A 26,194-nucleotide genomic window follows, 5' to 3' on the forward strand; every position below is an offset into this window, starting at 1 on the left:
TGCCAGGGAGCAGGGCAAGTGCTATTCGTCCAAAAAACCCCAGCTGCAGCCTGGGGGAAGGCAGCGGCCACAGGGGGTTGTTTGCATGGGTCTCTAACCCTGCAATGTGAGGAATGCAAGCAGCTTGGGGATTTCCAGCTCCTGGTGTGGATCTTTTTTGTTTGGGGGTGTCTGCTTTTTTGTTTGGGGGTGTTTTATACATGCCTGGTGTCTAGGAACCACTGGCTGGCTCTGCAGGAGCTGCAAGTCTTGCTGACTTAAGTCAGTGCATGCCAAGCACTGGTACAGGGGGCGGTGGGTATTTTAAAGTTGCTTTTCTAGCTAACATCTAGTTGCTCTCATCCATTTCAGGTCCCGTGCCTATTTTAGAGCCTCCCCTCCTCTCCCCTCCCTTGCTGTTTTCCCGTGGACATTTTAGCCCCAGGAAGTCAGCTGATGGATGCCTGACTCATTTGAAGAGACCCCTTTGTTGCGTTGCATTACTTTCCAAGTCGCATTTGAACAGCTTAGGAATAGTGCATATTGCAATCTTTTTTAAAAATATTACCTCTTTTCCTTTCTGGTTTCCTAGAAGCTGCCCCCTTCGCTATGGCAGAGGGGGAAACCCAGAGACAGCTGCTCAAGTTGATTCAAGAAGGACGGTTTGACCTTTTCAAAGGAGAGCTGCAGAGGGATGAGGATCTGGTCCAGGCAGTGAGGCGGAAACACTTTGGGAAATCCGGGGACACGCTGCTGCATTACGCAGCCAGGCACGGTCACCTGGACATGCTGGCCCACTTAGTGGACACCTTGGAGATGGACATTGAGATGTGCAATAATGACTACAAGCGGCCCCTGCACGAAGCCACTTCTATGGGCCACGGGGACTGTGTGCTGTACCTGCTGGCTAAAGGGGCCAAGGTAGACTGCTTGAAAAAGGCAGACTGGTAGGTCGCGGGCTCATTTGGTTGTACTGCTTGACAGGGACTGATGCGGAGTGGCTGGCATGCAACCACAGGCATCCTAAACTAGTTCTGGTCTTATCCCAGGTCTCCCTCTCACATGCTGAAAAGCTCCAGTCTCTCACTCTTCACACCTTGATTTTCCCCAGGCGTGCAGATACTGATGAGTAAATTAGACAGACATGCCTCCATCATAGACCTAAAACGAGTCTTCATTAGCAATAGCTAGAAAATGCATGCTCTCTTCTGGTGAAAATTCCCATGTGAAGGGGGACTAAGCATTGGACTAACCTGTTGAAAGGGGACTAAGCATTATTCACCGATGTGGCTCAGGGAATGGATTTCCATCCCAGGAAGCAGCCGAAAATTATTACTGAAGAGTTAATGCTGAAATAAAACCAGAAATAGGAATGATTGGCTGAATCCTTACCATTATAAATCGGAAGGCGGTTTAGTGATGCCTGACACCAACATAAAAGGAAGCAGGGGGAGACAGAGGCACAGCACGTGTCATTGCTAGATGCGAATATGTTGCTGTCTGCTTTGTATTCCCATATCACCTTTTGTCCACAAAGACTCCAAGACCAATGGTCTTTACTTTCTTGTCCAAAGCAAGAGTCAATGCACCAGTTTCAGTCTTTATATATAACACGCATGGGTTAGAGCAGAGAACAGTCGGAACTACAAAGGTATTGGTATCAACAGGACACGGGTACCTAAATACCTCTGTGGATTTTGTCCTAACTCGCTGCCATAGACTTATTCATGTGAATATCAAAAAGCCTGGCCTGGTCTTTGATAGCCATGAGACTCTTGAATTTTTGGCAATAACAGATGAGTTGCCCAGTGCAGGGATGAGACTGTAAAGGTAGCCAACCTGCGGCACGTGTGCCACAAATGGCACAGGCAGCTTGTGTGTGTGATACGTGGCAGATCAGGGAAGGGGCAGGCAGAACAGTGGTGGATGGAGCAGAAAGCTGAGCAGCAGACTGGGTAGGGAGCAGAAAACAGAATGGGGGATTGGGCATGGGAGTACATGGCAAGAAGCAGAAAGCAGACCAGCAGATCAGCTATGAGGACACTGGGCAAGGAGCAAAAGGCAGACCAGCAGAGCAGGCGTTAGAGTACCAGGCATGGAGGAGCAAGCAGAGCAGGCATGGGAGCACACAGCAGGGAGTGGTGGAGCATATGGCCAGGAACAGAAACCAGACCATCAAATCAGACAGGAGAACACCAGGCAAGGAGCAGAAAGCAGAGCAGGCAGAGCACAGGGCATGGAGGAGAAAGCAGAGCAGCAGATCAAGCATGGAAACAGGGCCAGGAGCAGAAGTCAGAGCAGCTGATTAAACAGGGGAAGAGGATTGGAGACGTGCAGTATTCAGGGAGGTCAGGGGGCTTAATCTGTGGCACTCCTACCAAAAAGCCTGGCCTCCACTGAGACAGAGAAACATAGGGGCCTGGCATTGTCGCGTTCAATGAAATTCTGTACAGGCATGAAGTCAAGTGTGCACACAAGTGATTTCAGGTTGGGTTTAGGTGGCACCCAAAGTCAGAGCAAGACTGATTATTCATTTCACTTTGTTTGTGGAGTTCACTTGATTACCAAACTTGGGGGGTGCATGCTCTCCACAGGCCATTCGTGACACCAGCCAGGGGGGAAAATACAAGAATTGCCCTTCCCTCCTGGATCTCTTGAGCATATTTTAACAAATAACTTTTTGTCCCTGCAACAGTAGGACATTGGCACAGCCTTCATCCCTTGGCAAGCTATAGGGTTTTTTTTTTGATGTTTGGGGCATGATGCCTGGTTGATGTCCATGGGAGTTGTTCCTGAAGTATTTAAGAATTAAGACAAATATATGACTAGGATTGTTTAAGGCAGGGCAGGGTGGTCCCTTTATAAGCCAACGTATTCAGAGAGGCATGAGCTTTTGCAGGTTAATTTACTCTGGCAGATGCTACGAATCGACTCGCAGAGGGCGGAGGTACTAAATAGGAAGGAATCAAGTCATGGAAATACAATTTTAGTCTGGGGCAGTCCTCCCTGGAGCAGGAGGTTGGACTAGATCAGCCTTAAGTTCTCACCCTTTTCAAGACTATTGCGCAGTGTCAACTTTGCTAGGCATGCAAACGTGAATTGAGATTTCAAATAGGGATTCTTAGTGTTAAAAGCTTTCTGACCTATTGTGCAATCTTTCCAAGCTCTCTGTCCCAGAAGAATTGCTGTGTTATTTTTTCTGGAGTAAAAAATGACTGAAAACCATAGCTGGCATTTTCCAAGGGGGGCCTTGCGGCTAATGAGGGGTGCCTCGAGTCTAAAAAGGGTGAGAACCGCTGGACGTGATGCTCCCCGGAGGTCCTTCCAGCCCTACTTTCACATGATACTTCATGTCTGCTTCCCACTGCACATCCCCCTTGCCTCATTTAAAAGACCGAGAGGAGAGATGAATGTGTCAGTGTGTGAAAATAAGAGAAGCCTTCTTGCTCAGGACACTTAAAATGCCCAACCTCTGAAATATGCCTAACTGGGGATAATCCATTATTGCTGGAGAAACAGGACAGATGAGGGGTTATTTTTTTTTCCCCAGAGCCCTAACTCAATTTTATTTTTTTTTAAATAAACACTAGCCTTGTGCTTGTCACACGGAGCTGCCAGAGACCTCTCCTGATACTACTTTAAGGGTTTGTTCCCTTACGATTTTTTTTTTATGAGTTCATCGTTTAAAAGCCAATATCCATCTGGCCTGTATTGCCTCTAAAATGACCGCTGTCCATCGGCAGGCAGATGGGGTGAAGGACTTATGTATGGCAGCAATTGTAGTCTTCCACTCCCATTTGCCAAGTAAGGGACTGGTTATGGAAATAGTCTTTCCAGGACACCCTCTGGTCTTCCCAGCGGGAGGGACACAGCCTCGGAGGTATCTATTACAGATTTATTTTAGGAGCTCTCCCAAAAGCAAGAGAGAATTGCTTGGGGGTAGGGCTCGGAGCTTTCTGGAGGTTTCCTGAGGCTTATTAAGTCTTTGTCCTGCTCATATGAGGTCCCCCCACCATGAAATTAGCCCATCGCTGAGCTAAATATGCTGATGGGAGGCTTGGCTTGGCTTCTCTGCTGGTGTTGCAGTCTGGCTAGGGAGACCTCTCTGCAGCAGAGGCTGTAAATAATACAGGGCCTAAAAGATAGTGTCTTCTGCGTTGCTTGGAGGACGTTAGAAATGCTTTAAAAAATGTGTTGTGAGGCTGAAAATGGGAAGATGGTGTCTCAGGGCGTACGAGAGTAATGTCGCATTGGCACCTTTCTCGTGCACAGGGAATGGCAGCAACTGAATAAATGCAGGGAGCATCCTGCCGATGTGTTGCCTAGGAAATGAAGGTGACGTTTAAGAGCTGGCTACGCTGGCTCACGTGGATTGGGAAAATGGGATTGTCTGACTCTCACAGTTTGTTATCTGCAGTTCCAGTTGTCACCTCTGAGGACAGGAATGAGACTGCGGGGAAGGCAAGGACCGATGTGACCCCAGCAGGTCAAAGACAACGATGCCTTGAATGCATGCTTCCTCTCCTAGAGTGGAAAGCAAGCTTGCTTTGTGATGGCCTGTCGGGCTGTTTGGATGCAGGGAGACGAATTTCCAGCGTCAGCACTTCGGCGTTGACGCCAACGCACCGTGTACAAGCGCCCCAAGTGCTCTGTGGTAACGGCGAGTTTCAGCCGGCTTAAATGTAGTTAGGCTTAGCTAGTTCAGTCTCCAGGCTTGCGGTGGAAAAATGATGCTCTAGGACTTGCCGTGAACGGGTTTGTGGCAGGGGGACAAAGAGGCTGGTCATCAGCTGAAGCATCCAGGTGCAGCGCTGGGGTAAAGACTAGGGCTTTTGCTCCTTAAAGGGGGCTCTGTGAGTTGACCCAAGTTTTCCCTGGGCTTGGGGAGGTCACCTATCCTGTCTGGCCTGCCACAAGAGGGCAAACGGGATTGCATTCATTGAGTCAATACATTACACCCAGGCTGACCAACTAGACCCCTGCTAGGCCACACTGAACCTTATACCATGCTTCAAATTCATTTATTGCAGCTTCGTAGCCTGGACTTACAGGAGCAGCTGGTGTTATAGCGAGGTTGCATTGTGTTTATCCTCCCTTCTCTTTTTCAGGACACCTCTGATGATGGCCTGCACCAGGACCAACCTGGATGTCATCAAAGATCTCATTGAGCACGGGGCTAACCCACTGCTGAAGAACAAAGATGGCTGGAATTGCTTCCACATCGCCAGTCGAGAGGGCCATCCCCAGGTCATCCAGTACTTGCTTGCTGTGGCACCGAGCAGCTGGGACACAGAGAGCAAAATAAAAAGGACACCTCTGCACACTGCAGGTATGGAGGTCCCACTCCTCCTGGCCCTGGGAGAGCTTGTGGGTCTGCAGAGATTAGGAAAAAGGCTTTGTCTTCATGGCTAACGGGGGGGCATGGTTTTGGACCCTGGGGGGTACCTTGCCTGACCCCTCCAGAGGTAAAAACACAGTAAAAAAAAGGCACTTCAGTTTTACTGCAAAGTAACTTCAACAAGATCAGCACTGTAGCCCTGCCTGGAGCTGACCTTGCCACTTTTACCTCCCAGTAAGACAAACTTGCCTTTTCATCCCAGTCTTTTTTTCCCCAAGGATAGACAAGGCATGTTAGTTATTCCAAGCACACCTCTTTTAGCAGAGAAGATAAGGGTTAATGCTGTTCAGAGGCTGAATCTCTGAAGTCATGAAGTGTCCTCAGTTCCCATTGAGTTGGGCATGAGGATGCCCAACAGTTTGAAGAGGTAATCAGTACTCTTCCTGGTCTGATGTGGGATGACAAGATGGGAAAAGCTGTCTGAACTGAAAGGGCAATTTTAGCTCAGTGACTTGTTCGTTCGCCCCACTACATGCTTCCCTTCAGCTTTCCTGTGAGCTACGGGGCATGCTTCATCGCCCACTGGTGGGCTGCCCTGCTAGAAACAATGCTGCAGATAACACCAGGATGGCAAGTATCCCATCATTTGGGACATCTGAAATTAGATCTTAATCCTCTCCCCTACCACCCATCTCCATTTATCTCAGGGATGGGCAAGGGATTTTATCCAGCCTGCGGAGGGTCCCTTGGCCCCCACCCAGCCCAGGTGCGATGGGCAGCTTGGGGCATGGCTCACGCGGCCAGTCCTGCTGCCCTCAGGTGTGGACTTGGACTTGGCTTCTCGGCAGCCCTTGCGGCGCCAGTTCACTCTGCCTGGCTGCCGCTGCCAGTCCGCCCTGCACCCACTGCCAGGCGTGCCAGATGGAGTGGGTGCGGGGGGTCTCCAAATGCTGAGGTCAATAACTTTTGCACCACTAGTGTCTTGCATTAGTTGGGATAAATCCTGAGCAACCAAGGTGAGTTTGGGGAGCGCCAGAGCCATATGTTGAGTGTTTGCAAGAAGCCTGGGGAAAATTTGACAGCTCAAGCTCAATCTTAAACCTCTCAGCCCTTCTTTAAATGGAAAGTAGCACTCCAACTTCGCTCCAGCAGGGCCGGTGCCCTCTTCTCTTGTGTGCAGAGCGCTCTGAGAGTTGCAGATGCAGGGAGATGTACTAGTGCCAACTGTTATGATCTCACATCTGAATTAAGACCATGAATTTCAATTACTGGAATAAATGATCACTCAATGGCTCCAGTTGGAGGGCGGATGTGTTTATAATTACAGTTCAGAGCTGGGGATGCTGGTCCTTTCTCTGCCACAGACTTCCTGTGTGACCTAGAGCAAATTGCTTTACCTCCCCCTGCCCCAAGTTCCCATCTGTGACATGCTGGTGATAGTATTTTCTCAGGCCACATGGGTGCCATGAGGCTTCATTAAGTATCTGCAGTGTCCTGTGATCCTTGCAATATGCAAAAGAAGTGCAGTTTATTAACATAACTTGCATTCATAATGGCAGGCTGTTCCTCCCTCAATAGCTGTGTTGTGCTCCAGGTGTCCTTGAAACATTATGCACATGGTGAGGATGCTGCAATCAAAGATCAAGGCTCTGTTGTAGGGCACTGAAAACCCATAGCACAAAAAGTCTCTGCCTCAAAGAGTTTACAGGCTAAGTCTGAGGCCAGACAATGGGGAGATGCCACAAAAGGCAGGAAGGGCAGTGTAACAATCAGGCGGTTGTGATCAGTGCTATTAAGTGGTGGTCACAGCACACCAGGTTCATTGTTGCGCTGTCGCTGTTGCATCTAAGACTTGCATTCACTGGTATTTTCTATATGCCGTGCACTCTTCTTGCTCTGTGATCTGTGAGCTGAGGAATCAAAACATTTGATCTGAATCCTTAATCAAAGAGAGGGAATAGCCTGAATTAATAATCTGTGGGGTTATTTTTACTTCTTAAAAATGACTGGAAAAGGAGGGGAAAAAAACAGGGAAGCATCCCCATTTTGCTGCAGTGTGATAGATAAAGAAAGGTTTTTCCATTTGCAATTCAGATTTTTCTGCCCTATTTTTCCCCTAAGAAGGACTCAATGGATGACTGCAGAGCTAGAGGGATCATGACTCAATTAGCCAGAAAATGAGATCGAAGCCCAAAAAGGGAGGGCAGGGAGGGCAGTATTATTCAGATCATTCAAAACCATTTGTTTTGTGTTGGTTTTGCTGAATCTCTGTTTAAGTTAGAGAACGAACAAATACCCAGGGAAAAAGATTTATTTGCTGAGATTCAGGATATACAATCTCTCCACGCACACCACCCTGGAGAGGGCAAGTAAATCTCTCATTCTGCTTTTTTCCTCCCATTTTATCTGGAGGTTTCCTTGAGGTTTCCAGAAAAAAAAGGACTGCTTTGGTCTTCCTGATTGTATCTAAATAAAAAATACAGACAGGAAACTTTTTTGGGGGGGTTCTTTATACATCATACTTAAGCCCAGAGGGGTACAAACCCAATTGGTAGGTTTTTTCTTTGTAGGTGGGAGGATGCATGCAAACATGAATTACCATCCACTTCCTCTCTTTCACAGCAATGCATGGCTGTTTTGACGTAGTGAAAGTGCTGCTTGAGCGGTAAGGGTGTTTCCTATCCTTGTTTTCTGCATGCATATACATGTGCACATGCGCACGCGTGCGTGCGCGCGCGCACACACACACACACACACACTCACACTCACACTCTCCTCTGCCAACCCTCTCCCTGCCACCCCCCCGCCATCATAGGACCAGGCGTGCTCCAGATGACACGGACACAAAGCACATTTGTGCCATGCAGCAATCCCAGCCGCACAGCTGCTCCTTCTTGAGCCCTAAGAATATATCAATTGCCTCTGGCTTTTTCACAGCCAATTACGGTGATTTGAGACAAATTTATTCTCTGAATTGTCTTGGACGTCACTGTGCTATGAGCCCCCAGTTATGGACATTAGCGGGCTCTTTATTCCTCAGCTCAATCACTTGGGTTGCCTTCAATGGGTCCAAGTCCTTATGGCAACCAAAAAGAAAAAAAAAAATCCCTTGGGGCAAGTTTGGGCCTGGTGTAACATCCGCAGGGATAATGACCCATCCCAACTACTGCCTTTGTGCATGGCAGTGAGAGCCGCCGTGCGGCAGGGCTAGGGCTCATCTCACGATGAGGTCTGACAGCGCATCGTGCTCGCTCTGCTCTCTTGCCATTCAAGGTCCTGTCTAGTTTCTGCCCGGGGCTTTGAAGCTGCACTGAATCGATCCATACCCAGACATCCTGGCCCCACCTCTTTCCTGATCAGCATTGCCTCTGGTAGAGTTGCATTACCCTTCTGAAAGATCCCAAGCAGAGGAGAGGATTTGTCCACATCCTCATACCTCTCTTGGTCCTACTAAAGCCTGGTTTCCAGTTGGCCTGAAGTGAATTTGACCCATCATCATATTATTGGGCCAAAGCCTCTGTTTTGGGCTTCTACTAAGACCACTTTCCATTCACTTGGATGGGAGTTCTGCCTGTGCAAGGATCTGGCCCACAATAATGATGCCACCAGTGTGGAATAAGGGCAAGGCTCCTCCTTGTGCCAACACGATGCTTGTTGCCCTTGCATGTCCTATGGAAATGTTTAAGTGGGGCAGAGACTTGCTGTTTCACTGTGTGAGGGTGAAGCTCGCCTCCCAGGAGTTGCACCACCGAGAGAAGAGCTTTGAGCCCCAAATGGCCCCGTGCCCTCTTGTTCTAGTCAGCCCTGTCTGCATATCTAAAGCCGTCGTGTTACAGCCACTGATAGGCCTCAGATGCACCCCTGAGAGTGCATTTATGTGAGATGCTTAATGTGCAGAAGACTAAATCTACTGCGCATTAGCATGGCAGGCAAACCCTGTGCTAATGCACAGTAGATTGAGTCTAATGCACATTAATGTCACTTAAAAAAGCATTCATCTACGCTTATGTGCAGTAGCGCCGATTATGGTGCATTAAGTAAGTACCTGTTTATTACAAGTACTCAATGCGCCACAATTACAGCGCATTAATGAATGAGTAAACGCACTCTCTAGCTTCAACTCCAGCCCCATTGCAGCCCAAAGGGCTCCAGTGAATTCAGCCCTCTCTTGTTTTATGTTCTCACCCAGGTGCCAGTACAAGCCTGACAGCCGGGACAATTGTGGAATCACGCCCTTTATGGATGCAATACAGAACGGGCATATAGATATAGCCCGGCTGCTTCTGGAAAAGCACAAGGTACACTGACTTCCTTTGGGGGCCGGGCACCCAGCAAAGGGGATGTGATTAGCTGGGAAAGACAGCTAAATCTTACAGACTTTGCTTAGATTGACTCCCACTGGAGGTAGAAATAGAGTTGGTCCAGTGAGGACTGAGTGGAAAAGTGAGTAAGAGTCAGGGTTTGATGTATGGCAGGTTTTCACTAGGGGCTGATTGTGAGTCTTTTACTCCCTCGGCAAGGAGTTACCATACAATTGCTGAGGCAGTCAGAGAAGCCTAGTCTGTCCCTCACGAGCCTTTTGCCATCAGCACATCTTATAAATATTAGTTAAATTAGTGGTGCTTGATCTCCTGCCCGCAGGCCAGATCCAGCCCCAGGTACCATGTCACCAGCCCATGGGTCCAGAAATGGGGTGGGAAGGGCATGGTGGCAGCATTCATTTTCACTCCCCTGCTGCCAAATTTGCTGACCATAGATGACGCAGCCCTCTGCACTAGATCATCAGCCAACAGTGAGGCAGGTGCATGGGGTGACGGGAGAGGATGTATTATTGTTCCTGCTTTACAGACCAGGAAACTGGGGCCCAGCGAGGGTGCAAACGGAGTTGGTGAAAGGCTGAGATGAGGAACCAGTAGTAATTTTCTTCCTCTTCCAGTTCATCGTGTGGCATTTCTAGATCTGAGTGATGCCCCAAGGCTGATAGCACTGGAGACATCCTGGCCATTTCAACAACCATCTGGCTGTAAAGGCCATTAGCTTCACACGCCCATAACAGCTGTGGTTCCCAGCTTCTCCCTGCAGCAACCCTGCGTTTCCTTTGCAATGGCTGACAGTACAGAGAGGCTGCTAGATCCAACTGTGCATTTGAAATAACAGACTCTCCACTGCTTGTTTTGCTTTCAGCAGCTATGGGTCTGAAAACTTAAAAGAACATAAAAAAAAAACCCTCTTTAAAAGGGGACCGGACAAATGCAAGGTGGATGGGTCCAACATGACAGCTAAGGATGCAGCATCCAAATTGGGACTTTTAGGCCTCTTAATGCTGGGAGCTGTAGGGGGAGAGGACAGGGTATGGATCAAGGCATTGATGCTGTTCCCCTTAGCACCTACTCTGTCAAATACAGGTCTATTTATTATATAATGAAGGGCCTAGACCTATGATACAGGGGTGTAAGGTGTAGCTGTGTTGGTCTAAGGACACAGGCGGACAAGGTTCATCGGGGAAATCCGATATCTTTTATTATACTAAATTTGAGTCAGTCTAATAAAAGATATCAGATTTCCCCAAAGAACCATGTCTACCTAAACCTAAGAGGAACTTCAAGCCCTCCTCGGTGTCCAGAGGGAGGGCACAGGGTACAGAGGTGGATGGACCTCTGGGATGACCCAGGATGGCCTCTCCTATAGTCTTAAGTGAAAAGGCAATGGGCCTCAGTAGAGTTGTTATAACTCATGCCAGTCTAAGGAAGAGGAAACCCAAGCTCTAGCCATGGTAGAAGCACGATAAAGAAGCTATTGCCTACGTACAAACTGCTCCAACACTTTAACCCTGCTGGGTGAGGAATTTTTTCTGAACGATGTGCTATGTTCTCGTCGGCCTTTTAGGAACAGGCAGGTGTGTGGGGTGCGCCGGGCGCTTAAACCCTCCTGACCATCTGGCATTGGTTTCTGCGTCCCCCTAGGCCTGCCACATGGCAAGGGATGCCCTGGGGGCCCAGCCCCTGCACCTGGCAGCGGTCACGGCGCAGGATGAAGCCATCTGGTTCCTTGTCTCGGAGCTGGGCGTTGGCGTCAACGAGAGAGCAACTTCCCTCCGGCTCACGGCGCTCCATTACGCAGCCAAGGTTTGTCTCCTTTCGGCTGGGGGGCACGTAACAAAATAGCCACAGTCCAGGGGGCTCTGAGGGCTGACACAGGTGGCACCATCATTTGCCTGGCGATGGGCACCAAAGAGGAGCTGACCTTGGCACGTGGTTGGAGTTGCCCCAGCCTCCTGGGAGCAGTATTAATGCTTGGATGGAAGTGCTGGCTCATTACTTAATGGGAGCTCTGGGTGCCAGCTTCCCTCAAGAGCAGGCTTGCAGGACTGATGCTAGGTCTCTCTGCTGCTTGTCGGACAGTTCAGGTGATGGGGGAAGAAACTCTTGCTCAAATTTCCTCCTTATTCGGTTCCCACCTGTCTGGCAGCTTGCAGCCCTGCAGGTCCCAAACCACCCCTGATCCTCAGCAAGGTCCTAAAGCACCTAGTCATTTCTGGCTGTAGCCCCATGCTGCACAGAAACACCCGCTGTGGTTTTAAAAAGCCAGTCGTTTGTGTCAACGGGTCAGTTCTGGCCAGGTTTGTAGGGTTTGGGAGCTTCCTACACCCTTTTCCGGGTCCTTTCCTCCTTCCTCCGGCCCCCTTGTTAGGATGGTGCAAAACAGGGTAGAAGGGTTGAGCGTGGGCCTTTCCCTTCTTGTATCACCTGGGCACACAGGACAAGTCATATTGCTGTAGTGGCTTTATTGCTTCTCCAGTGGGTCCTGCTCAGGAGCTGAGCCACCTCCTGCAGATCTCTATTATGCACGTGTTAGCTTACAGCAGCATCCCTGTTATATGAGGGGGGGTTTTAATGACTCCCGAAGGGAAACCATTTGGTTGGGGACCTCACAGTGTCAGAAGCATTACCCTGTTGCACTTAGGGCAGCCCCAAGGCACTGGAAAGGGAGGTTATCCAGAGGGAGCAAATGCCAGGACAGGACTGGCTGGCCCACTGATGCGAGAAGTGGATTAGACCGGGTTGGGATTGTGCGCCCAGCCTAGCCCGATAGCTGGAGTGAAATGTGGCTTTCTCCCTCTGTTACAAACGCCTCCGTGCCTCTTCCTGAGAGCGCTGGCCCAGCTCAGTGCAGCATTGGCACAGGATGGCCCCCATACAGGAGCCCTTTCCCTTGGCTGCCCGTCCTTGTGCACCAAGAAAGGGCATTGAAAGCCCTTCTTGTACCTCTTACAACAAGGCGATGGGGGAATGCAAATGTCCCCTTGGAGAAGTTCCCAGCTTGGCTCTTGCCGAGGGTTGCACAGCCTGATTGGTAAAAGCGTTGATGGGTTTCTGTGCCTTTGTCAGCATTGATGTCGCTTCACATTTGCGGTGTAATTTGTTTCAGGTCGGTTTGATTTGGGTGGGGGTGGGGTTTCCCTCACTCTTTTATTTTTTGCATCTGTAAATACGTTAGAACAAAATGATGCTTTCAACTCAATTTGCAGCACAGGCAGCTTTAGGTCAAACAGCTGCTGGCGCACAGTTGTTTTGCATGTACGGCAGCGCATTCGGTGCTGTGAGCAAAGGGAATGCGCAGCCTGCGATGCGACTGACTCGGATGATAATTGGGAAAGGGAGCGCGGGGAGGGGGGGAGGAAGTGAGATCTGTGCTTGCACTAATTAGCCAAGGTGAAGGAGAAATTGCCAAAATGGGTGCAGTCATTTAGTGGGAGTCGAGGGGGGTGGGTGGAGAGGTTTAAAATATTCCCCGGAGGCATCTGAAATGAGCTGCTGTCCCCGGAAGAGGCAGAACGGGGTGGATCATTAATCTGTATCAGTGAGTCAATCTCTGTATTCTTGTGAAGCACAAATACCATATCAATCCTTTGGAAAATGCCAGCGCTGTGCAGGCTTATGTCAATGGAGAGAGAATAAATTTGGATCGATTGAAAGCTCCCCCCCCACCCCCTACTAAGGGACACTTCTAGATCTCTAGTAACCACAAGAGGTTTACAGCATGGGAGAAAACACAGTACCTTAATGAAGCTTATTCCTTTTAACAAACCATGAGCTGCCGATGTGTATATCGTATAAGGAAAATCAGAGATCTGAGGGTTTTGTGTGGGGAGCCCATAAAAGCAATTTGATTTCATTATTTGATCCTAGATGTGGATTGGCTGGGAAAAGGCAAGATTAGCTGACAGCTTCAATGCAACGATTTGCTAATAAAGAAGCATCGTCAGGCTCCAGGGTCATTCTCCATTAACTCCTGCCAGTCCACGCAAGCGTGGGGCCTCACCGGGGCTACAGGGACAATTCTTTCATATCCTCAGGACAGATGCAATCCTCCCATCCTGGGTGCCTTAACTTCCCCCTGAAGGTCAAGACCAGTTAATAGGAGTCCTGGAGGCATTGACAGACTTCAGGGGCAAGGAATCAGATACACAGGGATCTTCCCTTAAACTCTGTAGCTTGGGCCCATCGCGGTTTCTAAGTCTGGGCCTTTCAGGGTTTCTCTGTGTGTCACCGCAGCTTGCAGTATTAGACACATGCCCGCCCAGTCTCTCCCACACGCCATCCCTGCAAAGACCCTCGGGCATAGACTTGTTTGCACGTTGACTGCCCTCCCCACCCTGGCAGCTTGCACGATTGGGAATATGGGAATAAAGTATAGCCTGAGCTGTACTTTAGCTCGTGCTGCTTGGCAGTGTGGATGCAAGCAAAATAACTCAAAGGCCAATAGCCCTCCTAGGTCCTTCCTTCATTGCCCCTCCAAGGGGCTATAACTGCCTGGAAAAGCCTGGCACAGAGAACCACAGAGCCTGCCCCGAACGTGTGTGCGAGGGCAGAGACACAGGCCACGGTGACGTGGGGATGGCCGTGCAGCAGGGATGCTGGTACCTGGGCTAGGCACACGGGAGTGTTTAGACACAGGAGCCAAGCACTGGAGCTCACTGCGCAGTGTGGATATAGCCTGAGCAGCCACCTCTTTCCCTGTGGGATTGAGCATTTTTTTTTCCTTTGCTCACTTGGCAAATGGGGCATTCAGCTAAGATCTTTCCTCGCGGTCCCCTTAGGCCCCTGGCCTGGTCTGCCTGCTTCCTATCACTACCTGCATGACTGGGATGGCCAATCCAAAGCAAATAATTGGGGAAGATACGTGTCCTCACCCCAAAACCTGAGGGCTTCAGTCTCCGGCGTCACCAAGCTGGGACCTGTCCATAAGGGCGAGAGGAGGGGTCTTTCGCCTTCAACTCCAGCTGATTCCCAATGAGCATCTTGATGCCCACCTTGCTGGGGTCATCTGACCCCAGGAGTCTTTCCTGCCCAAGTGCAGCGGGGCTGGACCCGATGATCTTGTCTGGTCCCTTCCAGCCCCTAACATTTATCTGTTGCTGCTTTCACGGGGACCAGGAGGCACTCAGCACTTAGCACATTTGGGGCTTTGATTCTCCCTCTCTCTTGCAAGCTATTGCCTGTATCCTCAGCATTGCACCTGGAGATGGCTCGTCACGAAGCATCATTTCAAGGACTGTCCTTGGACTGAGCTCCTTTCTTTGTCAAGAGCCTGTGAACAGTTAACAGGAACGTGCACGCCCAAGGAAAGGCCTGCAGTTCTCCCCGCAGCCGCTGGATCCAGACAATGTCCTGGCAGACCTCAAGCAGAAGCGCTGATTGTGGGCCAGGTCATCCACGTGCTGTGTGTGGCCTTTCTGCCTGGCCATGGCAGCACGGATCATCTTGCATGGGAATGGCTGGGAACTGGCCTGGCTGTGGCAGCACAGGGCAGGGAGGATCATCTTGCTTGGGAATTGCTGGGTTGATTAGAGCTGTCCATAGAGCTGGCCACCCACGGAGGAGGAGGAAGGTGCTGCTGTGCTTCTAGCTAAAGCAGCAGGCCATTGAGGTCACAGGCAGCTAAGAGTAATTTCCTGATGTGCCGGGGGGCCCTCAGATCCCAAGAGCTGAATCTCCCTCTCCTCTTACCCTCAACTGGATCACAAATCAGGATCCTGCACTGAAACTTTCCATGGGGCGTGTGGTGTTGGCCATGTGCCACCCGTAGAGATTCGGTAAACATTGATTCACAGGCTTTTTTCCTGTTGCACACTCCTGCACATTTATAGGAGATGCCGAACTGGGAAGAGTTAAAGGGCTGCTTCGGCTGCAACAGATCTGCAGTAAACATTGTTTGTGCTTTTGAATGCAGGAGGGACACGCAAGCACCATCCGAACGCTGCTGTCCTTGGACGCTGACTTGCAAGCCAGAGACGGGAAAAGCCGATCGGGTAAGGACTTGGGATCGTTTCCTATTTGTGTAGCCGTACTTGCCACTTTCGAAAACGAGATGCCCTGTCTCCCTTTTTGTGAGCGTACAGGGCACAGGCTGAAACCAGCAGCAGGTGTACGTAAAAATGGCTTGTAACTTTGGTGAAATTTGGATGCGACATTGAGCCGCCGTGGTCACTGCATTGAGCTGGGGACACCACCTCAAGCATGGCAATGAGTGAGGTTCCCTTTGCATTCACTGTTTCTAAGAAGGGAAGAAATGGGTTCAGCCACTGTCAAAATGGGCTGTTTATGCAGCCTTCGGAAATGTTCACAGCGACCCTACAGTCTTGCATCTGCAGCCATCGTGAGCAGTGCCTTAATCTGCCTTTCTCCCCATGCCTAGCCTACACTGTGAATTAGGGATATTCAGGGTCTCTTTGACCTACCTGTTTGCCGTGGTCTATAGCAGTCACACGCCAGCTTTTTCCCCATGTAACCCCATGGCAGGGAAGCCCAAACATGCCTCAGCTATTGGGATGTCTTCTGTCCCAGGAGCTGCAAGGCTGAACATCTCTTGCAAGACCCCGGGTGCCCTCAGCTCCCTGTTGATGTTACTGGGAGATGAAGGCTCTCAGGACTTTGCAAAAGACACTGAGGACCTTGCAGGACTGAGCCAAGAGATGAGGTGAGGAAGGCTGGCGAACCCAGCTATCCAAGACTGGACGAGATTCCCAACTTAGCAGCTATGCTGGGACCGGAGACAATCCAACTGATGCACTGAAACTTTCTTTCTCAGCGCCCGAGACCCAGTCGTGTGCTCATGGACTGTGCTCCAGACCCCTGAGCTGGCCTGTACTGGCATCATCCCTTTGACATCCACAGAGCTACTAGCCAAGGACATGCATCACTTATGAATTAGTTGCAGTCTATACAATCATCCATGTCAAAATTTAGTTATGCTAACAATACAAACCTCCCCCCGACCTTTCCCAAGATGATACAGTTAGTTTCTTCTATCTGGGACAGCCTTGTGTTCGATGGTTATTTATGGTGGTGATACTGGGATACTGTGGATACGGGTGATACTGTGCTTGGCCAGAGGGTACTTTATGGGAAAAAGCAGCCCCAAATGAACAGAAATAGTCTCATTTAATGCCCTGCCTTGTGATATACGGGGCTGACTCCCATGCTCCTGGAAGACTCATCACCATATCCAGCATCTTTTGGACCCTTTTCATGCAAACCAAAACTCACTTGCAAGTAACGAGGGCCGGAGGCCTCTCTCACTCTGCTCTCCTCCCCGCATGCTCCAGCAACAGTCGCCAAAGCCAATCTCCCTTGTGCAACCAGCTGGGCCAAACTCCGTCTTCATTTTAGGCCATCTTCAGAGGCCTGACTGCCCACTATGGGTGCAGCAAGCATGGCTCATTGGGCTCATGGCAGGTCATTAACGTTTCCCAACTTTCTGTAATGTGCCCAGCAGTAATGGTCAAGTCCCGCCGCTGCAGAATGCAGGCCCTGAGTCAGGGACAAAATATGTCACAGTCATTTCCCAGTCTCGGCCAGTTTCTTTGCTGGATCTTCCTCCATCATGACACCCCCAGAATCCAGATCCCCGCTCTGTTCCCTTTCACCGTCTTGTCTTCCCACAGCCCTGCACATGGCCTGCTCCGGCCAACACGCCACCTGTGTCTCCATCCTTTTGCAAGCCGGACTTCAGGACTCTCGGGACTGCACGGGAACGTCCGCACAGCAGCTGGCAAAGAAGCCAGAAGTCCTCCGGCTCTTTGAAGGAATCGATGTTAGCATGGGAGAGTGGCCAGCAAGAAAATAAAACAGGTTATTTTTAGCCTCCTTGTTTGGTCACTGGTTTTGAGTGTGGAAGAAAGGGTCAAATCTTGAAGTGGTTTAAAAGGCCAATTCCTTTTAAAGAGAATGGGAGTTTTGCCTGAGTAAGGAATGCACACTTTGCTGGGTTTATTTGATCCCAGCAGTCTTTGCTACCCAGAGCAGGGGGGCTGGACCAGATGATCTCGCGAGGTCCCTTCCAGCCCTAACTCTGTGAATCTGTGAAAGAGCTCAAGCTTTGATACCTTGCAAACAGGTTATGTGGAGGGTCTCGGTTAGATAGAATTTGAAACTGGTGTATCATGTGGATAAGAAGGAATACAAAACTCTAAAACTCGTGGTTCAGAGGTGATACCTTTTATCACCTAGAAAACAGCAAAACAAATTATCTTTTTTGCTGTTGTCTCAAGCTTTTGGGCACATGCACTCAAGGGCTTCACAGACACCTGCATGGTCTTCCTCATCGGAGAATCCCTGCCGTTCCCTTCCAATCACATGGGGTTGAACTGCGCTCCTTGGTATCTCTTTATCGGCATTTGCACCGTTCCCAGCAAAATGGGGTCCCAACCTTGCCTGGGAGATTGGGACCTCATGCTAATAATATGAGTCTACAAGTTGCCACAATGGCACAGCCAGTCAGTGGCCTGGATGGAAAGACAGGCAGGGCTCTGTCCTGTTCCTAAGGACAAGGAGCCAAGGCTGGTAACCTTATGGGGCACCTGATTATAGAGGCCAATCGAGGTGAGGAACACTTAGCCCTGTTAGCTCTGGAGGGGAACTCCCCTTATATTCTTTTGAAAACCCGGCTGGGAAAGCTTAGGTAGCATGAGGAAGCCTGCACACCCTCTTTCTGCACTGCACCCTTTCTGTGGTCAAAGCCCCAACCCAAAATCAGTCGTCACCAGTCAAATGATTGAAACTCTCCCGTTGCCTTCAGTGGGCTTTGCGTCAGACTCAGAGGAGGAGTTTCCTCTCCCACACAGTCAGTCTGACACTTCTCACCATCTTTTAATAGTAAAAATAAAAATCCTCCCCTTTGAACCTCCAGCTCAGGGGGAAAGGCTTCGTACTTATTGCTTCCCTTGCACGTGTCTGACAGTCTGGGGCTAAGAGCTGTATTCACCATTGAGGTTTTATGTTCTTCTTTTAAAAAGGACCCTTGGCTGTTCTCGTTCCAGAATTGGCCTGTAATCATCACAGCAGACACATTGATTTGATGCAGAAACAGAATCTGCCCCTGTCCCTAGTTAATCGGCTACCTATTAAGGGCATCGGAAATATTCCCATTTCTTATAGCAGTTAGTAAAAGTCAGGCAGCCCTCTGACCGGAGGGCTGGGTACTGGCACGGACAAATGAACCAGTCACAGCAGGTTAAAAGGGATGGGAGCTTTCCATCTCAGCCATCCTGCGATAGCTGCCCATGTGCCTGCTCCTACCCTGTGGTGAGCTGAGCTGTGCAGCATTCACTTATCGTGGGATAAGATCATACATCGAGGTGGCTACCATGGAGGAGCTGATGTGCAGCAAGTCCCATTTAGCTCCCTGTCATTTGTTTGCCCATCCCCTGTGTGTCCTCCTGCACCTTCTTGTTGCAATGAGTCAGACCTTGGGTTGTCCCCACCCCGTTGCAGCTGGAGATGGAGTCAGCTAGCAGGAACCAGGGGTGGAAATCTGAGCCAAGTCACTGGGTTTTCGGAGTCACACTTTGGCCCTGGAAGTCCTCATCCAGCTTCTGGTGACATCCATCTGAAACTTCCTGTTGATTTCAATGACAGGCAAAGCAGACCCTAAAATAGCAGCCGTTTAGCAATAGGGGATTTCATTCTTCACTGCCCGCCCAGCAATATTTGCAGAGCATTTCTTACATCAATGGACAGCCTCCTTTTTAACATACATTTACCTGCATAATAGCCCCAGCTGTGCTTGTTTGGTGACAATAGCAGGGGGTAATGCCTTTGAATCCTTGGAGAAACCACTGTCACTGTTAGCTCCATACTTGAAAAGCAGGGGAGAAAGCGCAATGTGTACTGCACACCTCTCTCTGCGTTGCACCCTTTCTGTGGCCAAAGCCCTAACGCAAAATCAGTCGTCACCAGTCAAATGACTGAAAGCCTCCCATTGCCTTCAACAGGCTTTGCATCAGACTTTCTTTTTTCTTTAAATGCCACAATAATATGATGTCCTGACATTTTTGTTTTGTTTGGGGTTTTTTTTAGCATATATAAAATGCAGGAGCCTCGGATATGGTAAGGTTGACCAGAGGAAGTAACTTAGATGCAGGCCTATGGTGATTCAATGGGAGAAGAAAGTCAATCTTGTGCAAGCGCGGCTTTGGGCTAAGGCTCGGGAAATGTCACTTTTGGCAGGTCACTAAGGGTGCATCTATAGGCTTTTTTCAGTGTTAACCTTGAGAGTTGCAAGTTGAGGTTTTCTGGGAATCCATTTGCTTGCCACTTGCCTCTGCTCTGCTGGGATAGAGACAATAGAGACAGGAGGTCCTTTTGTACCTGGAAGCCGGTTGCTGTCAGGGCGGTCCAGTATCAAAGTGGCTGGGGACCACACACCCCATGGACAGCACACTGCTCTAGCAGGAGCCACAAGCCCCCCAGGCTGCATGCCCTGTGCACTCACGGCTGCTGGATGCGGGTGATGAGGGCGACCTGGACAAGAGGGGAATGGCTTTATTCCAGTTACACCTTAAAAAGTGCCAGCTCCAGCACTCAGCTCGGTGAAGCAACAATAGGAAGCCTTCCTGCCTGGCTGCCCTCCCCAAATGACTGAAGGTTTTACTTGAATCCGCCTGGCAGCAAGTTCCCCTCCATCGGAGAGGGTCCTTATGAAGAACTAGCTTTACAGTCTCTCTTTGGTGCAGACTCTTGTGCAAGCCCAGGGGCTGTAGGTGCCCCTTTGACACGCCAGCCTGAGTGTACCCATCTGTGCAAAAGGAAGGCACATCTGTATAAAAGGCAGGGCCAGATTCTGCTGCATTTGCGTGGGGCAGATCTATTTTGCAGACGGGCCCGGTGATTTTAATGGGAACGGCTCGTGGAGTTCTCCAGGGTAGCGGCTTTGTCATCTCTAGTCACCTCTATACAAAGCCCATGGCCAAGGCTGTTTTAAACAGCATTACCTGGGCCCTTACAAAGTGAGTGCTTGATACAGGATGTACCAGGGCTTTTGCTGATATGGGGCAAGCATCCAAGTACCATGAGCTTGCAGACGGAGGCAGAGCAGTGGCTGCTATGCAGCCGCTGCTCAGCTCCACGCAGCAGTCCCTTGAGTTTTTTGCAGAGGTCTCATTTTATGGCATTTGGAAAATGCTGTGCTTGAAAGGGGAAGGATGCTGTGGTTATTAAAGCGGTACGGTCAGGAGAAGCTGCATTTGGTTCCTGCCCCTGCTGCTGACTTCCTGTGGAGCTGGGGACCAATCGCTTACCATCTTCTAGGCTTTAGTTTCCGCCTCTGCAAATGAGATTGAGTTCTGACTTCCTCCGGGGTCTGTGAGAAAGGATTTAGTGGAGTCCAAGATGCTCCGTGACTAAGTACCAGAGAGAGGCTTTCAAGCTCAGGAAATGTTCATTGTTAAAGAAGCAGCTGTGCATAATTGTTGTGAATCATGTTAAATATGAAGCTTGTGCTACACACACACACACACACAGAGTTATAAATCTATATACATGTACATAGATACATACATATCTCTATATCTATCTATATCTAGATATTTATTTAGATATATAGATAGATATAGAGATATGTATGTATCTATATGTATATATATATATCTAGATATCTAGATATCTATAGATAGGTATGTGTATATAGATTAATAACTCTGTGTGTATCTATCTATAGATATCTAGATATCTAGATATATATATACACATACATACATACATATCTCTATATCGATCTATATCTAGATATCTATTTAGATATATAGATCGATATAGAGATATGTATGTATCTATGTATGTATATATAGAGATATAGATATCTATAGACAGATACACACACACAGAGTTATAAATCTATATATACATCTCTATCTATTTAGATATAGAGATATGTATGTATATATATCTAGATATATAGCTAGAAAGATACAGACACATCACATCTACTTTGGTTAGTCTATAAGGTACAACTATACCCTGCCTTCTGTGAGACTCTTGCCACTGGCTTGAATGCTCTGGGCACTCATTCTGGAGAGCATTTGCAAATGCCCCAGTTGGGGTGAATGGGATTAAATGCTTTTCATAAGGGGGCCTTAGACAGGTAAAATCAAAATGTAGCTGGGATGCTAGGGCTAAGCCATCTGGTTCTCAGAAAAAGTGCCTGGGATTTATCATCATTAGAGAAGCACCTGCTGTCCCTTTCCAAGCTGGTGTCACTGTGCCAGGTAGGAGAGATCAGGCTTGTATGGGTACATCTGATCTGAAAGAGAGTACCACAGATGAGAAAGCACCTGCTTTCTGCGACTTCGGCCTGGGACTGATTCTGGGAGACCAGCCCTACCTACCAGAGTAATGGGATCACTCCCTGCAGCGCCGTGGTTTCCTTGCAGCTTTCCGATTTGGCTGGCCTGACTCTGCTCGACTCCGGAGATCTGGCAGCAGTGGTGGCCTTAGGGGTGTTGGAGCCTTGGGCAAGAGGGTCATTTGGGGCCCCTTTGAGGCCTAATTTTGATGACCTATAAGCAAGTCGGACATTTGTTGCAAAATTTTGGGGCCCCCTAAAGTGTGGAGCTGCTTTGCCCTCCCTTAAGGCTGCCACTGCTGATGGTGATGGTGATGGTGCTTGCAGGCAAATGGAGGCAGGGGATGAGACAAATCAAAAGGGTTGACAATGCGAGTCCTTGTTTTTCTTGTCTCCAAACCAAGGTACAAAAAAAAAAAAAAAATCTTGGGGACATCTAGGCTGGAAACAGGCCTCACCGTCAATCTTGTCCTTGTCTTTGCAGAAGACGTGCTGTTGAAAGCAATTGACCTGCTAATCCTCGCAGTCCGAGATTCACAGAAGATACGCCCGGATCTGTCAAAAGACTTTCACACATCTCAGTGAGATCTCCCAGAGTCAGTGTTGCCCTTTCTGGTCGCTGTGTTAGCAGCATTTGCTGCTTGGAAAGAAGCTGATGTACCAGACTGGAACATCATCAAGCAACACTGAGGGACTCTGAGTATGGGTTATTTAACACACGGGCAAAAAAACAAAGGCTGGGGAGTCGTACTAAGATGGGTGGCCAACCAATATTGAAAAAAATGCCTTGGCATTAGCCCAGAGCAGCCAAAACCTCCTTTTGCTTGGTTGGGCACGGCCCAAAGTCAGCCACTCCAATACCAAGCTGTGTCCCATTGATTTACAAGGCAAAGGAGCCTTGCAGCAGATGAGAGTCAGCTTTGGATCCCCTCTCTGCCCCAACAGTTGATGGGCACCATTTGGGCTGGGGCACCAGACGCGAGGCGGACTGCATCGTGCCCTTTTGTATTTGAAACTCATTGAAAACTGCAGCCATTATTGCCCAGCGAGCCGTCCGCGTCGCTGCCGAGCCGAGCCCCACAGGCCAGCTGGAAGCTAATGATGCTCATCCGAGCATCTGGCCCCTCGGTGCAGATACAGTCCAGAAGAACCAGGAAACACGACCGCCTTTAAACGGAAAGTGAAAGGGCCGGCGAAGTTTCACGGTTCAAGTGGAGTGAGGTGCAGGAAGTCAGCACAAACCAGAGGAGTGGCAAAAAACACATTTGATTTGTCACTTATCTTAAAAGCCACACTTTGGAGACCGCACTGAAATCAAAGCACTGCTCTTCAAGTTACTGTCCAGGCACAGAGGCAGAGAGAGAGCCTGCCAGTCTAAACCAGGGGCTTGCAACCAGAGTGCCACAGCACCCCGGGGCGCTGTGAGATCACAGCATTAACACGATTAGGTGTGCAAACGCCTACACATGATTCACAGGATAAACCCAGAGACTTCAAATTATAAATCCAGAGTATCAAAAAACCATCCCGGTGACCTGCCGTGGTCTGTCTGAGTTCATTGCAACAGAAGAATTGCTCTATGCCGTGGCTCACGTGTGATTGAACAACAAATTGGAACGAACGCATTTAACAACAAATGCAAGGCCAAGATTGTTAAAAACCCGGTGCCTCAGATTAAAATGCTGAAATCTCGATCGATGGCTCCTCTATCAAGCTAGTCAGCGCCATATCCATGCAACTCCCGGTGCTGGCCGCATTCATCATCACAACCCCCCAGCAGAGGAAGGCAGTGCTGTTTTCCACATTACCGTTGTGGAACCAGAAAGAGATGAAGTGTCTTGCCCAGGGCCTCTCAGAGAGGCGGTGACAGAGCCAGGAATAGCTGGATGCTGAGCCACCAGCCCAACCTCTGCAGCAATTCAGCCCAGCAGCACCTTGCAAAGCAAGACCCCTACATATGAATGCAGGGACCTCATCTGAGGCGTCTCCTTTAGAAAAAAGGCCACTTCTCGGTCTCTTGTGGGCTAAGATCAAGTGGGGGCATCCAAATCCCAAGACCTCCAGGCTTGGGCCTGCACATAGGATGCCTGCCAATGGGCTGGGGAATCAATGAAGCCCCTGGGTGAGAGCCTGGGACGGAGGATGCTCGCCGGTTGTAGCGCCGTACGTGTGCTTAGAATAACCGAGCTCTGCCTGCTCGATTGATCCTTTTTTTGGAACAACTGAGTTCTGCTCAGCCGATATGATTTGACACTGATTTGGCTGATTTGACCTGGAACATGAAATATATTATTATTATTAATAATAATAATTTTTTTTTAAATCTCCTTCAGAAAAAGAGCGGCTTGTGCTTTCATTTTGAGGCTGCCCTTTGAAACCCCCCTCCCGTCCCTCCTGCTCAGGACTGACAGGTGGAGCATGCCTGCTGCCCGGCAGCTTTCCTCCGGCCTATTTGAGCGTCATGGAGCAAAGCAAATGGAAAAGCCTCTCAAAGGCAAGAGCAGTGCATGCATTTAAACCCACGTGGAGACAAACCTCGGCTGGATGGGGAAGGGAATGGGAGGGGGAATAATAAAGCATCGAGGCTGGATCCCTGTGGCTGTGTCGGTAAAAAAAAACAAACAAACCCAAAAAACCTAGGTGGGCGTCTGGGCTCTGAAAGTCCTTCTGCGTGACGCTTTGTCCTTTATGGAGATCTCGGAGACCCGGGGAAAGCACTGACAGTGCAGTGACCTTTCTCTTTGCATTCATCCCTGCCTCTCGCGCTGCTCAGCCAGCGCTTCCCCAGTCCTTTCTCCCCGCTCAGCCGCATGGCCGTGCCCATCACCCACCACATTTGCCTGACTCCGGCGCTGGTTGCAAGCAGCAACGCATCATCTGCTAAGCCAAGCCGCATTTTCCACCCCTTTGTCTTTTGTTTTAGCAGCGCTGTGCCCAAGGGCCCTGCTCTGGCTGCCGACGCGCCAGCATCTCGCCGGGCGCTAATGCCTTGTGACGGGGTGTTGCATTTTGTCCAGATCAATTTATCTTCATTGTTTCCCTGCTGTGGGCAAAGAGAGCCGGGCCAGGCTGGCTCGGGGATGGCTACGACAGCCTCCCTAATGATCATGGGGCACTTCATGGATATGACGGCCTAGATCACCCCCTCTTTCTGCAGGGAGGTGGATCTCAAGAGGAAGAGGGAGGGATCCCCGTCTGCCCACCAGGATCTCTGGAGATGGTCTTTTTGCATCTGTAAATACGTTAGAACAAAATGATGCTTTCAACTCAATTTGCAATCCGCGTGGAACAGACATCACCCATGCAGGGAGGTCTGATACCTCCTCTCCTCCCAGCTTTGGGGTCCCCTGATGATCCTAGAAGATCCCCTGCCCACCAGTGTGGTTCCCTTGTACCATCAACGCAGCGGCAACAAGGCGCCCAGCGGAGAGGGGGCCGCAGCACGGGTATAGCCTCGATCTCCCGGGAATCCTCCAGGCGCCCGGCGGGCTCCGCGGCTGGTTCCAACAACGGGAGCCGTCAGGAGACGTCCACGGGGGGTCCTGTTGGACTCGTGTCCGTGTCCCCCATAGCTGCGCCGCCCATTATGCCTGCATCCCCCAGCTCCACAGAGCCCCAGGGAAGAGACTCCTGCTCGAAGTGGGATGCAAACAGATGGAAGAAGACCAGCCGGGGTCAGTCCCAGAAGCAGAGACGACACTCAGGCTCTTCCCAAAACATGCATGCTGAGCCATGGGGGACCTGCCGCATCTTTAAGACCACCTAGACTGCCAGCTTTCAGAGGCAAGGACTGTCTTCTCTCCATTGCTTGTAGGGACCCCAGGTGGTTCGGAGCATCTAGGCCCTCCCTTAGGGGAAAGCAGGAACGATGCTGCATTTGCACTATCATGGAGGTGTGCTCCCTGCTTAGCCCCATGGATGCAGATACCATCCCTCGCCGTCTTGCCTGGATATTTAACTTCTCCAGCCGGCCCCAGCTTCTGCCTCCTTGTTTCAGTGCCGTCAGAGAGGGTTTCTCTGCTGGCTCCGGTGAGGTCAGAATTTGCCCCTCGGGTTATGATGACATCGGCTTTATTAAAAAAAAAAAAGAGAGAGAAAAAAATAAAAGGACACCCAAAAAAATCTTGTCTAGAAGCATTTGACACAATTCAGCGTAAGCAGGAGAGCAATGCGGAGGTGCAAATGAAAATAGCCGTGAGTGGGAAGCGAAAGCAGCACTTGAAAAGGGAAGTAGAAATAATCTATTATTATAAT

At 49.7% G+C, this 26,194-nt stretch overlaps 1 protein-coding gene across 1 annotated transcript; it reads left to right on the plus strand.

Moving 5' to 3' along the window:
• On the plus strand, window positions 1-25,157 carry ANKRD16 (ankyrin repeat domain 16). The gene is made up of 9 exons (XM_090041516.1): window positions 1-144; window positions 572-926; window positions 5,088-5,308; window positions 7,940-7,982; window positions 9,507-9,615; window positions 11,281-11,442; window positions 15,551-15,629; window positions 17,265-17,451; window positions 22,425-25,157. Exons 1-8 carry the CDS (start codon window positions 114-116, stop codon window positions 17,444-17,446), a joined length of 1,182 nt encoding a protein of 393 aa, XP_089897642.1. The 5' UTR covers window positions 1-113; the 3' UTR covers window positions 17,447-17,451; window positions 22,425-25,157.
• The last annotated feature ends 1,037 nt before the right edge of the window (window positions 25,158-26,194 follow it).

Source organism: Crocodylus siamensis, chromosome 4, assembly GCF_052110815.1.
Source record: "Crocodylus siamensis isolate JL-2025a chromosome 4, ASM5211081v1, whole genome shotgun sequence".
NCBI lineage: Eukaryota > Metazoa > Chordata > Crocodylia > Crocodylidae > Crocodylus > Crocodylus siamensis.

Coding starts and splice junctions, on each gene's coding strand:
- ANKRD16 (XM_090041516.1), top strand. CDS start 114: ATGCAAGCAGCTTGGGGATTTCCAGCTCCTG. Junction 145..571: donor TTGGGGATTTCCAGCTCCTG/GTGTGGATCTTT, acceptor CTGGTTTCCTAG/AAGCTGCCCCCTTCGCTATG. Junction 5,309..7,939: donor GACACCTCTGCACACTGCAG/GTATGGAGGTCC, acceptor TCTCTTTCACAG/CAATGCATGGCTGTTTTGAC.